A 19,096-nucleotide genomic window follows, 5' to 3' on the forward strand; every position below is an offset into this window, starting at 1 on the left:
TGCTCTTCATATCCTTGCACTTGTGTCAGGTCAATCCCCGCTTAACTCTCTGGCTGCCCATGTAGCTTCCCAGCTTTCACAAGGTGTGCTTGCTAGCAGACTGTCTGCGTGATTGAGTCTCTATGGAGTTGTTGTCCTTACACACATATGTTGTCTGGAACCTTGCATCCACGTGACTGCTCTGAGAGGCTCTGCTGTGTTTATTACTTTATATTTAACAAAGCATTTTACAGCCCGGGAGGTCACGGCGCTTTGTATCTGTGTTTCATGTAGCATTAACATTCTTGCAGATTGTCACACCAGAATTGGCAGGAACCTTTCAGTTTGTTGAACTCCAGCATCATACATTTGTCAAACCAAAGAGAGTTGAGTCTCCGTTGTTTCTGTTGGTTTTTCTGTTATCGCCCAACTTATTTAATATTTCCAGCACTGCAATTGCTTCTGTTGTCTCTTTTGGGGTATGTTTCCCCTTCCCATACACATACACAGCATGGAATCTGTCCATAAAATAGCAGCATTATCCCTTGCTGTCAGGTTTAGTGGATTGATACTCTCTTCCAACTTCGTCTGTCAGGGAGAAGGTACAGAAGGTTGAACACACATATCAACAAATTCAAGAACAGCTTCTTCCCTGTTGTTATTAGACCACTGAGTGGACCTGTCTAATTTCAAATCTAATGTTGACCTTGCTTTTATGCATCTACTGTGCAGTCATCATCTTGTATGCCTCACTCTGTCCAAGCACCCTATGATCTGTATGTCTTTGTTTGTTAGGATCTACCTTTACTGCACACAACACAAAACTTTTCACTGTACTTATATACATATGACAACAATAAATCAAATCAAATGACAGATCTTGATATTCAGCTAATACAAACCTGAGATTAAATTTAGCAACTCGCTCCATTTGGTCCCAGGAAAGATGTGGCAAATGTATTTCTTCCAAAGGCCAAACTTAGCACAAGTACATTTGAGGATTTAAAAAGTAATATTCTACTGTAACTCAATCTGCAAGGATTGCATTTGGAGTGTAGTCTTTCTTGCAACTAGGTATCCTCACTTTTCTCTTCACAGATGGCTCTTGTGTATTTCTAATATATCCTGCCCTTAATTCCGACTTTCCACGACTTACAGTTCCCAATTCTTTAAGCTTTCTATGATAGTATCATTGGTGACCTGCCTCTCAGGGGCTGACACACACTGCCAATCCTATGTTTGAGTTCATCGAGAGTAGAAGGAATGCCTCTGGTTTGTTCCATTTGCCTTTCTCACTATTATAACATGATGATACGTTGCAGATTTAATCTTGCCCCTTCACTGATTCATACATGTGCCATCTGCCTGCCAGCCTGAGTGCCTAATCTTTGTTAGTGAGCCCATCACAGCCAAGTCCAATTCTGCTTCTTGTTTGATAACCACACACTTTCTGTCAGAGATCAGACAGTGATCAGGAAAAGGAACCTTTCTAACAGACGGTAGGGATCAGGGGGAGAAATCACAGTCTCCCAAACTCAGGCAAATAATGCTGGAAGTGCTCAGCAGGTCTATTATGTAGAGAGGAATAGAGTTACACTTCAGAGACAAAGACCTTCCTCAGAATTCGGATTTATTTTATTGGTGGGTTGATCTGCTTAACCAGGCAGGTTTGCCCTGGGGTAACTAGTTGCTGGATGAGACAGTTTCCCTAGTAATTGGCAGCAGCGTACACCCACCACACCCCCCCCACCCAACTCCTCACTTCCACACCATCCCCCAACCCTCCCACTTCCACACCACTCCCAACCCTTATTCTTTTCAACTTCATTTATAAGAAGCTTTTGCCAGGATTCATTTCATACTGTATAAGGCCTACAGGTGCTGAATGGGGCCCATCTGAATCTGTATCTAACCTGATGTGTTGGCTGAATCTCACACATTCACTGATTTGGTCATTTTGCTCTCACAGACGTCCAGCACATCAAGAGGAGGGACATCGTTTTGAAACGAGAGCTGGGTGAAGGAGCTTTCGGGAAAGTTTTCTTGGCCGAATGTTACAATTTGAGCCCAACCAAGGACAAGATGCTGGTGGCAGTTAAGGTGAGTGCATCGTCTGTGCTGAAGATGACATTGAATTCTCCTGCTCATTGTAAAATCCTGTCATTGTTTGTTGCAGAATAGCTTTTAATCCTCATTGTACTTAGTGCTGAATATGAACTGGTTAGCTTGATGACTTAAGCTAAGATCTAATATCGAACTCTAGTCAAATCTCCAGAGCAGAATGGGGGGGCCAGAGTCTGGGGCAATTCGAACTCTGCAGTGATGGGAGGTTGACGGTCTATGGACTGCAAACAGCTTTGGCTGTAGGTCCTGGTCTCGCCTTGTTTCACCAGAGTTGGATAACTTACCTCAGCCGCTTGAAGTCAGAGAGATTCACCCAGAAGGACCCAATACTAGCACGGTCTGTGTCACCTCACATAGCACTAGTGTCCATTGAACGCACTGTCTATTCATCCGATAAGATGGGATCCTCTGCTAGCTCCTTGGTGTGACTTTTTGAAAGATGCACCTACCACTTTGAAGGACTCGGCTTTTGTCATGCTTGCATTGAGGATAGGAGTTGGGATGTCTTGTTATGGTAAGGCCACATTTGGAGTACTGCATGCTATCCTGGTTGCCCTACTATAGAAAAGATATTACTAAGCTATAAAAAGTGCATAAAAATTTACAAGGATGCTACTTGGACTGAAAGTTTGAATTATAAGGAGAGGCATGATCGGCTAGGACTCTTTCCCTGGAGAGTAAGAGACCAAGGGGAGGACATTTAGTCATTTACAAATTCATGAGAAATATAGATAGCCAAAGGCTTTCCCCACGGTAGCTGAAGTCTAAAACTAGAAGGCACAGGTTTAAAGTGAGAAGGGAAAGATACAAAAGGGTCCAGAGGGCAATTCTTTCACACAAAGTGAGTGTCTGGAGTGAGCTGCCAGAAGTACTGGTGGAGGGGAGTACAATTTTGTCATTTAACAATTTGGAATGGTACATGGATGGGATAGGTCTGGAGGGATATGGACCAAACGCAGGTAAATGGGACTAGATTAATTGTGAAAACTGAGTGGCATGCACAAGTTCAGCCAAAGGGCCTGTTTCCATGCTGTATACCTCTGTGACTCTATAACATGTGGACTGACATTGGGAGAAGTTTATTCATGGCATTTATAACCTCCTACCTTTCACTTTAAGCAAGCATGTCCTGAAATTCCTTTGTGTAAGGCTGTTTAAATTATACCATTGCATTTTGAGAACTTCGCCAAAACCTGTTTAGAGCACCACCCAATAAAGAAGGTGGCCATTTTGTCTGTACTGCTTTTGCTTGCTCCTTGGAGAAGCTATGCAATTAAACCCACTCCTGTGATTTTTTTTTGGCCCTACAATTGATTCCTTTTCAAACAAATATCTGGTGCAATTTTGAAAAATAGTATTGAATCTGCCACTAACATCATTCCATGCAGTGCACCCAGTACACATTGCATCAAAAGAAAAATTATTTATCCCATCTTGAGTGATTTTGCAAACTGTCTTTAATCAGTGTCCTGACTATTCTATCAAGCATCAATATTAAATCTCCTCTTTCCTTTCTGCATTTTAATGTGAACAATCCCAATTTCCACAATCTCTTCATAGCTCAAGGTCCTCAATGTCAGTTTCATTCTAAAAAAAACGTCTGTTACTCCCTTTCCAAAGCCTCGATATCCTTTCTGAAGTGTGCAGCTCAGATTGGACACGGTACTCCCGCTGAGGCCCACACACTGGTCACAATGGTTTACATAGCATCCTTGCTCAAGGATGATCATGCCAGTGTAACTGTGACCCTCCTCACTCTGCAGACTCTGAAAGACGCCACCGTCTCAGCACGGAAAGACTTCCAACGAGAAGCCGAGCTCCTGACCAATCTTCGGCATGAGCACATTGTGAAATTCTATGGTGTCTGTGTTGATGGCGATCCCCTCATCATGGTTTTTGAATACATGAAGAATGGAGACTTGAACAAGTTCCTGAGGTGAGTGCATTATCCACAAGTTGTTAGAGCTACAATGATGCATGACAAATAAAAGATAGGAAAGTATAGCTTCAGGCAATTTTGAGAGTCGCTAATTTAAGTCTTGTGTTTCGTTTAAATTCTTAATTGTAAGATTCAAGATTAGATAATGGGTTTTAATTTAATTGCAAAATATACAGATGGAACTAGGTACCATAATAATTGCATTGATGTAAGTGTAATTTGGGTGTCTCTGACCAGAGATGTAACTGTTTTTCCATGACTAATTTACTGAGCATTTTCGTTGCATGTATGAGACTCTTACATATGAATGGAGAATGGTTTTATTCCAAGTGTCTGACTGACATGTTTCCCACAATGAGGGATAATTGAGTGATGTAAACTAGATAAAAGTCTTAACATTCATCCAACACATGCTTTGTCCAACAGGCTAATAGTACAGTCAGATTATAATCTCTGTCTAGTTATATTGTGGTCAGTTTACAGTCACTGCCTAGTTATCTTTGTTGATCCTCTTTAGTTATTCAAGGGATGAGGGTGTCGCTGAATAGGCAGCATTTATTACCCATCCCTATTTGCCCAGAGAGTAGTTAAGAGTCAACCACATTGCTGAGAGTCTGAAGTGACATGGAAGCTGACCAAATAAGGATGGCAGTTTCCTTCCCTAAAGAACATGAGTGAATCAGATGGGTTTTTCTGACAATCAGCAATGCATTCATGGTCATCATTAGACTCTCAGTTCCAGATATTTATTGAATTCAAATTCTACTATCTGCTGCAGCAGGATTCAAACACTCCCAAATAATATCTGGGTCTTTGGGTTAGTAGTCAAGCAATAATACCACGAGACATTGCCTCCCAGTTTTGAGTCAGTTTGCAGTCACTGTTGTTGTTGTGGTCAGTCTACGGTCACTGTCCAGTCATCTTGTGGTCAGTTTAGGGTCAGTTCACACTTACTGTCCAGTCAGTTTATGATCAGTAAAAAAGTATGAGAACTGTGACAGAAGTTGTCATTCTGCTAGGGATTTGAATCAGCAGACGTCGCTGGCTAGCACAAAGTGTCAAAGATTTGAGTTTAAATCGATAAAAATCAACATTTGTGTGGCAATGTGTTTGTTCAAAATCCTCCTGTTCCTGCAAAGAGGAAGAGTGACATCTCAGTGCCTTCATTTTGTGCCCACCTCCCCAGCTTCGCTCAGTACGTTAGCTTCCACATGCACTGCTTGTTGAGACCATGGTAATTATATTGGAACCTAATCAAAGTGATAGGGCCCCATCAATCCACATACCTAATATGCACCATTTGAAATTGTGTTTTATTCATTCATGGCATGAGGGCATTACTGGATTTATTGCCCATCCCTCATTGCCCAGAGGGCAGTTGAGAGTCAACCATATTGCTGTGGGTCTGGAGTCACATGCAGTTTCCTTCCCTAAAGGGCATTAGTGAACCAGATGGGCTTTTCTGAACAATCAATTCATGGTCATCTTTAGATGATTGATTCCAGATATTTATTGAACAAATTCCACCACCTGCTGTGGTAGGATTTGAACCCAGGTCCCTAGAATATTACCTGGGTCTCTGATTAACAGTCAGCGACAATGCCACTAGGCCATTGCCTCCTCTGTGGGCTGTCTCAGCTGCACAAAGGGTAATAACACTAAATCTTCAACCAGCAGAGGAGGCGTGTGCTAACTGTGGTGCTACCCTTTTTATTTAAATTTCATTGTACGTAAGGAATTAAAAATCCTCTAACCTCTGCCTGTGAATGTATCAGGAACACCACGCACGTACATCTCGGAATTGATTTTGAACACCCAATGTAAGCAACTGAGGAAATTGGTTTAAAAATAGGGGCAAAATTGGAACATTGTACATTTTGCATAAAGCAGCAGAGCCGAGTAATTTAATTTCTGCTTGCATTGAATGTTAAATTTGTTTGCGGTGCAGCTAAGCATAAATATCAACTAAATTTTCCCTAACACTTATTATGTCTTTACTGTGGGTTTGATGAAGTTTGACAGCAACTACAGAGTGTCTCAGCACCAACATCTGCTCAGCAAGGAAATGTACCAGGAGTACGTTCCTTCATTTTATGTTTAAATTTATTTTCACTTTATAATGGCGTGGGGTGGTTTTCATCTGCTGTATTGGAATGCACAGGAGGTGATTTACTGGAGGTGCTGCATTGTGAATGTATTCAGCTGCGTATTATAGAGTCATAGAGATGTACAGCACGGAAACAGACCCTTCGGTCCAACCCGTCCATGCCGACCCAGATATCCCAACCCAATCTAGTCCAACTGCCAGCACCCGGCCCATATCCCTCCAAACCCTTCCTATTCATATACCCATCCAAATGCCTCTTAAATGTTGCAATTGTACCAGCCTCCACCACATCCTCTGGCAGCTCATTCCATACACATACCACCCTCTGTGTGAAAAAGTTGCCCCTTAGGTCTCTTTTATATCTTTCCCATCTCACCCTAAACCTATGCCCTCTAGAACTGGACTCCCCCACCCCAGGGAAAAGACTTTGTCTATTTATTCTATCCGTACCCCTCATGATTTTATAAACATCTATAAAGTCACCCCTCAGCCTCTGACACTCCAGGGAAAACAGCCCCAGCCTGTTCAGCGTCACCTTATAGCTCAAATTCTCCAACCCTGGCAACATCCTTGTAAACCTTTACTGAACACTTTCAAGTTTCACACGATCCTCCCGATGGGGAAAAGCTGTTGGCTATCTACCTTATCTGTGCTTCTGATAATTTTATAGATCTCTATAAGGTCATCTCTCAGTTTCTCACACTCCCGGGAAAAAAGTCCCAGCCTATCCAGCCTCTTCTTACAACACGAACCTTCCAGTCCAGGTAGCATCCTGGTAAATCTCTTTTGCATTCCTTCTAGTTTAACAATGTCCTTTCTATACTCAGGTGACCAGAACTGCATGCAGTACTTCAAATGTGGCCTGTTGTTTCCAATGCTCAGGAATTGTCAGGAAAAGAATTTTTGCCATAGAATATAATTTGCAGTGCTCTCCACCTATCGGGCCAGATGATCAGTATCATGAAAATTAATGGCATTCAGGGGAACAATTAAGTAATTTCATTTAATTTCTAAGAAATGCAAATAAATTAAGGAACTAAACATGGATGGCAGATGGATTTTAATATTGATAAATGTGAGATAATCAACACTGAAATAGCTAAATTCTTCTTAGACTGATAAACAGTGGACCTGAGATCATACCCACTAGCCAGTGTACCCTAAAGTGGGTCAAGACAAGCATCAGAGTAGTAAATGCTAATTAACTCAATGTCACCGGATCCACGCTGAACATAAAGTGGATCTTTTACATAACAACAACTCATTCTTTATGGTGTCATTCATGGAATAAAATATACTAGGACACTTCACCAGGAGTTCTTTGGACAAGATTTGACACCAGGCCACATTTGGTTTATTAGTTCAGATGACCAAGAGTTTGGTAAAAGAGGTAGATGTTAAGATGTGTCTTAAAGGAGGAAAAGGATGTAGAGATGTGGGGTGAGAATTTCCGAGCTTCAGGATTTCAGCTCACAGGCACCTGCAGCATTCGGACTGCTTCTGAATCCAGATTGAAAGGAACAAAGAAGGTTCTGAGAGTTGCAAAGCTGAAAGAGGTTGCAGAGCTAGGGAGAGGTGAGAACAGGGAGGGATTTGAAAACAGGTATGAAAGTTTTAAAGTTAGTGTCACTTAATCAGACGCTAATGCAGATCAGTGAGTGGGGACTCAGGGGTGAACTGGATGTGGTGCAGCTTAGGAGATAGGTAGCAGTCTCTTGAAGGATACTAAGCCTATGGAAAGCGCAACGATTATCCAGGGAACTTCCTTATGTCAAGTATATTTTTCAGCAGTCTCAGGTTCAGCAGCTCATCTCTCCATTAGATAATCTATGTGGTTGACCCTTGGGGGACAGGGATACACTCTCATGATCTGGCCAATGACTTCAGTGAGGAATCTCCCAACAGAGGCACTAGTGAGGCACAGTTGGAGTCAGTTGGAGCCTGGACTGCTAGCTCAGACCAACCATCAGCGGAGTCAGCGGGAGGTTCAATTGCCTTGGTCTGCAGCCACCCTCAGTAAGTCCCAGCAAGGCTCCACTGGGCTGTCAATGGTGGTCTGTGCTCGGCAAAACATGGTGCTGCAGGGAGGACTGAAGCTGATGGCACCAATGGAAGACGAGAAGGTGCAGCCAAGTGCAACTGCTGGCACCTGGTTGACAATACAATGATGTCTCAATCCCAGTATACTTCACCCGAGAGGTCTGCTCACAGCATTGAATCCTTCTCACGGCAATCCCTGTGAGTGCTGCTGGGATCTCTGTGGTTCGAAAAGCCTCAGTGATGAATTGGTCACATCTACTGGCCCACTCTCCAGCATTCACATTTTGGTGAAGAATCCAAAGTGGGCTGTCGGAATGAGAAACCATAAAGTGCACAAATTAGACAGTCAAGTTCATCAGGGGAAGGTGGATACTGCACATGCTGAAATCAGGCTGGGAGCGAGGGGGAGTTGAATGTTGGGGTTGATTGGTGCGGGTGTCCTGGAGATGTTCTCTGAAGCGCTCTGCGAGAAGATGTCCAGTCTCCCCAATGTAGAGGAGATCAGTTTGGGAGCAACGGATACAATAAATGACACATGTGGAGGTGCAGATGAAACCTTGATGGATGTGGAAGGCTTCATCGGGGACTTGGATGGAGGTGAGGAGGGAGGTATGCGCATGGATTTTGCAATTCCTGCGGTGGCAGGGGAAGGTGCTGGGAGGGGAGGATGGATTGTTGGGGGCATGGACCTGACCAGGTAATCACGGAGGGAACAGTCTTTGTGGAAAGCGGGTGGGGTGGGGTGGGAAATATATCTCTGGTGATGGTGTTCGTTTGAAGGTGGAGGAAATGTCGTCAATGATGCGATTTATTTGGAGGTTGGTGCGGTGGAAGGTGAGGACCGGGGGTTCTGTCTTTGTTGCAGTTGGAGAGCAGAGGTGTGGGACGTGGATGAGATGCATTGGAGGGCATCTTCAACCAAGTGGGAGGGAAAATTGCGGTCTTTAAAGAAGGAGGTCGTCAGGTGTGTTCCGTGGTGGAGCTAGTCCTGGAAGCAGATGCAGCAGAGGCAGAGGAATTGGGAATACGGGATAGCATTTTTGCAGGAGGTAGGGTGGGAGAAGGTGTAATCCAGGTAGCTGTGAGAGTCAGTGGGTTTGTTAAAGGAAGGTCTGCAGCTGTGCTACATCTGGCATTCCTCGAGGCATAACAGATGTTGAGAACTTGGCACGGGTGGTTCTTAAAACAAGCGGATCCAAATTTGTAAAAAATGTCAGTGTTGAGTCGGTCAGGTGAATCTAGGTTCAGGGTGGAATGTGTTCAACCTCCTCATGGGAGCACAAGGTGGCACCAATGCAGTCATCATTTGTGGGCGGCACGGTGGCACAGTGGTTAGCACTGCTGCCTCACAGCGCCTGAGACCCAGGTTCAATTCCCGACTCAGGCGACTGACTGTGTGGAGTTTGCACGTTCTCCCTGTGTCTGCGTGGGTTTCCTCCAGGTGCTCCGGTTTCCTCCCACAGTCCAAAGATGTGCGGGTGAGGTGAATTGGCCATGATAAATTGCCCGTAGTGTTAGGTAAGGGGTAAATGTAGGGGTATGGGTGGGTTGCGCTTCGGCGGGTCGGTGTGGACTTGTTGGGCCGAAGGGGCCTGTTTCCACACTGTAAGTAATCTAATCCATGTAGCAGAGAAAAAGGCGGGGAGTGGTATCAGTGTAACTGTGGAAGATGGACTGTTCTGCTTAGCCCAATATGAATGCTCTAATGCTGAAACCTACCTATCCGCCACAAAGACCGTTCCGTCCTTGACTACCTGGTCAGGTCCACACCACCTAACAACCCACCCTGCCCTCCCGGCACCTTCTCCTGCCACTGCAGGAATTGCAAAATCCGTGCCCACACCTCCCCCCCGGCCCCCCCCCCCCTCACCTCTATCAAAGTTTCACTTGCACTTCCACAAATGTAATTTCTTGTATCCATTGCTCCTGATGTGGTCTCCTCTACATTAGAGAGACTGACGCCTTCTTGCAGAGCACTTCAGAGAACATCTCTGGGACACCTGCACCAATCAGCCCCACTGCCCCGTGGCCCAAACATTTCAATTCCCCCTTCTGCTCTGCCGAGGACATGCAGGTCCTGGGCCTCTTCCATCATCATTCCCTCACCACCTGACGCCTGAAGGAAGAACGCCTCATCTTCCGCCTCAGGACTCTCCAACCCCAGCACATCAATGTGGACTTCACCAATTTCCTGATTTCCCCTCCCCCCACCTTACCGCAGTTCCAACATTCCAGCTTAGTACCACCGTCATGACCTGTCCTACCTGTCAATCTTCCTTCCCATCTATCCGCTCCACACTCCCCTCTGGCCTATCACCTTTGCCCCCATTTCCATCCACCTATTGCACTCTCAGCTACCTTCTCCCCAGCCCCACCCCCCCCTTCCCATTTATCTCTCTATCCCCACGGCTCCCAGCCTCATTCCCAGTGAAGGGCTTGTGCCCAAAACATCGATTTTCCTGCTCCTCGGATGCTGCCTGACCTGCTGTGCTTTTCCAGCACCACTCTAATTTGGAGTCAGGTTCACTAATCAGCATTGCCCCAGAATTGCAGCAAGAATATAGATAAGACGCCACCTTTGTAACTTTGATATCAATCTTTTCTCTCCCAATGTCAGTCCTTAGTTTCTGGATGTAAATCTTTTGTCCTCCTGATGCTGGTCCTCTATTTTCTAATAACAAGCCTCAGTGTCACAGCTGTCAATCTCCTGTTTCCCTGATGTCTCTGACTCCAGATATTGATATCACATCCTTCATAATTCATGAAAGTGACTTAGAGATCATCGGTAGAAAGAATTTAGAGTTTTGCAAAGATGAAGCTTTGAAATAGGAACACCAAGGACTCAAGAAGTTGTAAAATCAGCTGATTCAATATTAATGCTCTTGTGCTGAAACCCTCAAGCAATGTTTACAAGTGCAGATGCTGCATGCATGTTTCCTGTGTTGTACAGGGATGCTCAGTCTGACTGACAGGGTTGGGAAGGGGGACTATTCAGAATGGGACAAAAAAAATGATGAATACAGCAAGTAGCAAATCAGCTTCCAGTGCCCCAGGCAAACCCAGTTCATCTTGATTGGTGAGCAACTTTGAACGACATTTTAACAATGATCTCAGAAATATTGAAGGGCTGCAGCATGAAAGCTATGAAGAAGTGAAATAACTTCTGATATCATGATTACTTTCATTGAAAAGGACAAGGGCAGCAGATACATGGGAACACCACCATTTGCAAATTCCTCTCCAAGCCACTCACCACCCGAACTTGGAAATATATCGTCGCTCCTTCAATGTCACTTGGTCGGATTTCTGAAATTCTCTCCTGAAGGGCATTGTGGGTCTATCTCCAGCAGGTGGATTGCAGCAGTTCAACAACGCAGCTCACCACCACCTTCTCAGGGGCAACTAGGGATCGGCAATAAATACTGGCCCAGCCTGTGATGTCCATTTTCCATAGAGGGAGTATGAAAAAAATTGGTCCAGTTCACTCAAAGAATTGTTAGTGAATTCTTTCCTGTGCAGTTTTATCTAATAAAGCTATGCTTTCTGTTCATGGTATACTTTTGCACACATATATAATAACTTAACTACCTATAAGCTTTGTAATTGCTTATATACATATGTGGCACCTGAGAATGTTTTAATTTACTCAGGCTTGCATAGAATTACATACAGGCAATCCAGAAACACGGGGAGACACATGCTCCCTACTGTTTGTGTATGATAGAGAGCTGTGAACACAGTCCAGTCCATCACACAAACCAGCCTCCCATCCATTGATTCCATCTATATTTCCCACTGCGTCAGAAAAGAACCAACATAATGAAACACTGTGGAAGAAAGTGAGGATTGCAGATGCTGGAGATCAGAGTTGAGAGTGTAGTGCTGGAAAAGCACAGCAGATCAGGCAGCATCCGAGGAGCAGGAGAATCAAAGTTTTAGGCATAAGTCCTTCATCAGCAAAAACTCTTCCCACCCTGGTTATACTCTCTTCCATCCTCCTCCATCAGGCAGAAGATATAGAAGTTTGAATACATATAAAGAGATTCAAGATTCAAGAACAACTTCTCCATTGTTATCAGACTTCTAAATGGACCTTTCAAATCTTAATTCTGATTTCTCTCTCTCTCTCTCTGTCTCTCTCTCTGTCTCTGTCTCTGCACCTTCTCTGTGGCTGTAACACTGTATTTTGCACGTTGTTCTGCTACTCCGATGCACTTTGTATGGTATGATCTGCCTGTTTAAACAACACTTGTCACTGTATCTCAGTATATGTGGCAATAATCAATCAATCAGTGAAGACGTTTTATGTAATTTTGTCCCCTCTCATGATGAAGGATTCTTGGATTCAGATTGGCACAGATGACCATGGAACTGGCACTCAAGTTGCTGGTGTTCGGAAGAAGGTCTGCAGCTGTGCTACGTCTGGCATTCCTCGAGGCATGACAGATGTTGAGAGCTTGGCACAGGTGGTTCTTAAACCAAGCTGATCCAAATTTCAATACTGGGTTCTACGGTGGGCCAGTTGGCTGCAGTATTCTCACAAGAGATGTGTGGGCAAGGTTTGTGAGGCTCTCTTTCAGGGTGGCCTTCTATCATTTGTACTCTCAGTCCTGATACCCCTTGTTCTGGGGTAACAGTTCCACAAAGAAAATCTACTCAGCTATTCTATCGTCATTAATGTGGGAGCCATGGCTTGGCAATTTAAATTGAATTTTCTGGAGGACCGTCTCCACACTGTTGAGCCCAGTGTAATAGACATTTTTAATTTTGTCTTGTCACCCAATTCTCTTAATGGACAGCAGGTGCCTTTGGTGGAAAAACAGACCCAGGATGCATGCACTGATGGGCTAGTGTGTGTACTTAAATAGACATCCATGTGCTCATTCAGTCACACAATCACACTTATAAACACTCACACCCACAGGAATAGACATGCACTTTCACATATAAACACCTGCATACAGGTACACAACAACAGGTTCACACTCACACTCTCTCACACTCAGACACACACACTCACGCACATTCTAACACTCATGAACACTCAAACACGCTCACACACATACTTTCTCACACACACATGCACACTCTCACATACACACTCTCTCACATGCATACACACACACTCACTCACGCACATACACATATACAAATGTGCATGCACACATACAAGTACACACATGTGCCCTTGCAAACACACAAGCATATGCGCGCACACACACACACACATGCACGCACACAAGCATACACACACACACACACAGTCACATATGCTTGAGGAGGTAAAAACAATGACTGCAGATGCTGGAAACCAGATTCTGGATTAGTGGTGCTGGAAGAGCACAACAGTTCAGGCAGCATCCAAGGAGCAGCGAAATCGACGTTTCGGGTAAAAGCCCTTCATCAGGATTCCAACACCACGTACACTTAAGCACGACTCTGGGAGAATTTTCTGGAGGGATCAGGGATCTTGTTTGCCTCCTGCTGAGTGACACTTATTGCTTCCCCTGGCCATGCTGGTTAGGATCAGGTACTCCTTAGACATTTAAGTGACCACCAGAAAGCCTTCTTTCTGACCAATGACCCCAGGAGTAGAAATGCCTCCCACTGGTCTTTTGCTCACCTGCTGGTCTAGGGAGTTAGTGAATGCTATCAGAGTGAAATGTAGTGGAGGCCCAGAATCAAGCAATGAGGCAGGCCAGAAGTGAGTGGTGGTGAAAGGGGCTCTGCTGAGTGAGGATAGTGGAGGAGGGAAGGTGGTAGCAAGGGCTCTCAACTGAAGCCTCCTTTCTTCTTCCCAAAGCTGGGCCACTGGATCTGGTACTGAGTGCCTTTGAATGGGAGAAGTCTATATTCCCCCACCACAAGGAACCCCTATAGGGTCATTAATTGCTCATTTAAGAGTTTTAATTAATGGTGCAGCAGGAGACCCGACCACAGACCTTCATGCCCCAACTCCTTGTTGGAGAGGGAAAGATGGCAGAGTGCCTCCTGCCTGATTAATTGCCCTCCTTATTTCCCAACATTCCATCAGAGTATATACAAGTCCACCCACATTGTCTCTTTTCTATTTCCACGTTTACAAATACATTTATACCCACAGAATGTGTCACTTATGCCTCAACAAACCTCTGGAGCCACTCCAGGGCCAGTACATCTTTCCTAAGACATGGGACCCGGAATTGCTCACAATACTCTAAATGTGGTCTGACCAGAGCCTTGTAAATCCTCAGAAGTATTTTCCTGCTTTTATATTCTAGTCCTTTTGAAATAAACATTATATTTGCCTTCCTAACTACCAATTCAACCTGCAAGTAAAGCTTCAGAAAATCCTGGATTAGGACACCTAAGAACTTTTGCACTTCATATTTCTGAATTTTCTCCCTATTTAGAAAATAGCCCATGCCTCTATTCTTCCCACCAAAATACATGACCTCACACTTTCCCATATTGTATTCCATGTGCCACTTCCTTGCACCCTCCAACCCCAAACCTCTCTAAATCCTTCTGCAGCCTCCCCATCTCCTCCATACTCCCTGTCCCACACTGATCTTCATACCATCTGCAAACTTAGCCAGAATGCCCTCAGTTCCTTCATCTAGATCATGAATGTTTAAAGTGAAAATTTGTGGTCCCAACACTGAGCCTTGTGGAACACCACTAGTTACTGGCTGCCATCCTGGGAAGGACCTTTTTATCCCCACTCTCTGCTTTCTGCCAAACAGCCAATCTTCTGTCCATGCTAGTACCTTGATTCTGACACCATGAGCCCTTATCTTATGCAGCAGCCTCCTATGTGGCATCTTATCAAAGGCCTTCTGTAAGTCCAAATAGATAATATCCATTGGCTCTCCTTGGTCTAACCTGCTCATTACCACCTCAAAGAATTCCAACAGATTTGTGAGGCATAATCTCCCCTTGATGAAACCATACTGGCTTTGCCCTACTTTACCATGCACTTCCAAGTATTCAGAAACGTCATCCTTCAAAATAGATTTTAGGATCCTATCCACAACCGGGGTCAGGCTAATCAGCCTGTAATTTCATGTCTATTGCTTTACTTCCTTCGTGAACAGAGGGTCACGTTAGTGATTTTCCAATCTTCTGGGACCCTTCCTGACTCCAGTGATTCCTAAATGATCACCAAGAACACCTCCACTAACTCTTCAACTATTTCCTTCAGAACTCTGGGGTGTAGTCCATCTGATCCAAGTGATTTATCCACTTTCAGACTTTTCAGTTTTTCTAGCACCTTCTCCTTGGTGGTGGCTACCATACTTGCCTCTGCCCCCCAAACTGTCTTGAATTTCTGGGATGCTACTCATGTCTTCCACCATGCAGATTGACGCAAAGTACCTGTTCAGTTTCTCTGCCATTTCCCCCGTTACAACTTCTCCAGCATCATTTTCTATGGCCCGATGTCCATGTTTTGCTTTCCTTTTGCCCTTTATATATCTAAACCTTTATAATCTTGTTTTATATTACTGGCTAGACTACCCTCATTTTTAATCTCCCCCCTCCTTATTTCTTTCTTCATTGTCTTCTGTTGATCTTTGTAATCTTCCTCCAGCATCATTTTCCATGGCCCAATTTCCATGTTTTGCCTCTCTTTTGCCCTTTATATATCTAAACCCATATAATCTTGCTCTATATTACTGGCTAGACTACCTCATATTTAATCTTCTTCCTCCTTATTTCTTTCTTCATTGTCTTCTGTTGATCTTTGTAATGTTCCTGATCCTCTGGCCTCCCACTGCCTTTCACGACATTATGTGCTTTCTCTTTTGCTTTTATGCTGTTCCTGACTTCTCTGGTCAGCCATGGTTGCCTCATCCTCCATATGCCATGTTTCTTTCTCCTTGAGATGAATTTTTGCTGTGTTGCCTGAATTATTCCCAGAAACTCCTGCCATCACTGTTCCACTATCTTTCCTGCTCAGCTCCTCTCCCAGTCAATTTTGGTCAGCTCTTCACTCATGCCTCTATAGTTGCCTTTATTCAATTGTAATACTGTTACATCTGATTCCACCTTGTCCCTGTCAAATTTCAGAGTAAATTCTACCATGCTATCATCATTTCCTCCCAAGTGTTCCTTTACTTTATGCTTCCTTATTAAGTCTGCCTCATTGCACAACACTAAATCCAGTATTGCCTGTTCCTTAGTGGGCTCCACCACAAGCTGCTCCAAAAAACTATTTCACAGACATTCCACAAGTGGATCCCTTTCTTGCAATCCACTACCAACCTGATTATCCCAGTCCACCTGCATATTGAAATCCCCCATGATCACTAAAAACTTGCATTTCTTACACACTTTTTCTATCTCCTGGTGTATCTTGTGCCCCAGCTCCTGACTATTGTTGGGAGGCCTGTATATAACTCCCATTATGGCTTGTTGACCTTTGCGATTCCTCAACTCTCCCTATAGTCCTGCATTTCCCATGGCTAATCCACATTAACTGCACATCCCTGGACATATTGGCAATTTAGCATGGCCAATCCATCTAACCTGCACATCTTTGGACTGTGTGAAGAAACCAGAGCACCCGGTGATACAAAGAGAATGTGTAAACTCCACCCAAGGCTGGAATCAAATCTGGGTCCATGGCATTGTAAGGTAGCAGTGCTAGCCACTGAACCACCATGTTGTTTGAGTTCTTTACTTTCCTAGTTCCTTGACCAAGCTTCTAGTCATCCTTTCTGACATCTCTTTGTGGGATCGATTTCAATCTTTATTTAATAACAATCCCATGAAATCCCTTGGAATATTTTGCTATATTAAAACCACAATATAACTATCAGCCTTTGTGATTGTAAGGGAACACTGGTTTGCTGAATTCTTTCAAGAAAGAGTTGGACTTCTCTGTAGATGCAGCAGAGATCACTTTTTGGAAGAGTTATAAGGGTCATGTCTGACTAATGAGGGTCAGAATGTTAGACAACATTTGATTGCCTAAGTGACAAGGTGGGGCGGGATGCAGAATTTTCCAGATTTATCCCCTCAGTTGAGTGGGTTGAGAGGGTTTTCAGTCCTTCCCAGGGGATTCCATGGGGTGGGTGGGCTGAGGAGTGGTTATATTTATAACTGTGAATGCAGGGTTCGTGCAGCCAATGGGTCTTACTCGGTTTGTCATTTTTCATATGTTTGTGTGCTCCTCAGTTTGAAGCAGCTACCAGCTGCTTTTCAGTGAAGCACTCCACTCTTTGTTACTGTCAGGAGTATCTTCTGTCACTGCTACTGGAGAATAGATTGTTAGCATTTCAGAAAAGGGGTTAGAATTAATTAGTCATGTCTGCCCTGTGTCTTAACTACAGTCTCCAGTCTTCATTCTGAAATCCTTAAAAACCTTGCCTAACAAAAATCTATTGATCTCATTTTTGATCTCCTTTTTCAATGACTGGATTCCTGATTTCCATTCCCTTTGGTTGTGAAGACATTGCCTTTGACCCCACCCCCCACTCCCCAAACAGCCTCACTCTAACTCCAAGGTTCTGCTTTTTTGCTCTGAACTCTTCAGCAAAAGAGAGTTTCTCTCTGCCTACTCCGTCAAATTTTCTAATCTTGGTAGACACCTCAACGACATCGCACATTCTGTATTCAAAAGAAATGCAAGCCTAGTTAATGCAGCCTGTCCTTAGAATTTAACTGCATGAGCCATGGTATCATTCTGCTGAATCCGTGTTGAAATCCTCCAAAGTCTTTCTGAGCTATAGTGCCCTCCAAGTGGGATTGTGGTGTGCCCTTTATATGATCTAACTTCCACATTGTATTCATTGAAATAAACAGCAACCTTCCATGGGCCTTTTAAGTTAAATTTTGGTCCTGTCCTCAAGTTTTTAGTTATTATTAGGAAAATTGTACAAAAAAGTGGCTCCCAGTGTAAAATGACTGAAAAGTGTGTGTCAGAATTCACATTAACACCTATTCTCACGGTCACTGAAGAATAAGGTAATGATTATATTTAAAATTTAACCAGAGACTCAAGGCTGGAATTAATTAGTGTGCGGAGGCAGTTTGAGCTATTACAGAGAGGCATGTAAACAGTTGGTGATTTTACAACAAAGATGCAGTTCCATACTGTCTATTTATTGCAATTGTCATAAAAATTATGATAGATCAACAGAAAAGAGATTAAGAAAGGAACCATAACATGGATTTTCAATTACAGAATGTTTAATTGCCACAAAAAGTGCTGGAATTAATGATGCGTTATGCTATTTCAATTCTTGTAGTACAATTGAAGTCCCTTAATGCTCATTCCCTGATTATCACAGTGATCACAACTGGCATTGACTTGGAGATGCCGGTGTTGGACTGGGGTGTACAAAGTTAAAAATTGGCATTGGTTTGTCTAATCAGGGGGTTAATTTGGTGCGGGGGTGTGTGTGGGGAACAAAGTTTCCGAGTAACTTATTGACTGAAAGGAGCTTGCAGCAGTATGGGGATAGAGTGGGGATAAAGGATTATTTGGATTGTTATTTGGAGACCTGACATGGACCTTATCAACTAAATGGTCTCCTTCTATGTCATTATGACTTTGTGAGTCTAAACATCACTCAAACTGACTTCAGGGTTGGACCTTCCAAATAAAAATTAACTTTAAACTAAGAACCACAGAACTTTGCTAATAAGTATCTTGTGATAGAGTTGTGTGGGATGTTTGGGCCGAGAAGTTAGGTCAAATGGCACCCGTTATTTTGATCCAGTCCTCAAGCTTTTTGTTATTATTAGGACAGTTGTCCAAGAAATTGGCTCCCAGTGTAAAATGTTGCTGGCATATTGCTTACTAAGTGACAGCTGCAATAAAAATAGCATCTGCTTCCAAATCTGTTGCAACAGTCAGTCTTGTTGGAAACAGCGTTTTGAAGTTTGTGAGTGTGTGTCTGTTTGTGTGAGTGAGTCAGATT

General features: G+C 43.7%; 1 protein-coding gene across 1 annotated transcript in view; it reads left to right on the forward strand.

Annotated features, from left to right (window-relative positions):
* Nucleotides 1–19,096, forward strand: part of LOC132834137 (NT-3 growth factor receptor-like) — a 771,032-nt gene that overhangs the window by 679,740 nt on the left and 72,196 nt on the right. The window contains exons 13-14 of the mRNA XM_060852772.1: nt 1,949–2,079; nt 3,867–4,039. Of these exons, the coding sequence (XP_060708755.1) occupies nt 1,949–2,079; nt 3,867–4,039 (304 nt within the window). The remainder of the gene's footprint in view (nt 1–1,948; nt 2,080–3,866; nt 4,040–19,096) is intronic.

The sequence above is a fragment of the Hemiscyllium ocellatum genome, chromosome 39, assembly GCF_020745735.1.
Source record: "Hemiscyllium ocellatum isolate sHemOce1 chromosome 39, sHemOce1.pat.X.cur, whole genome shotgun sequence".
Taxonomy (NCBI): Eukaryota; Metazoa; Chordata; class Chondrichthyes; order Orectolobiformes; family Hemiscylliidae; genus Hemiscyllium; species Hemiscyllium ocellatum.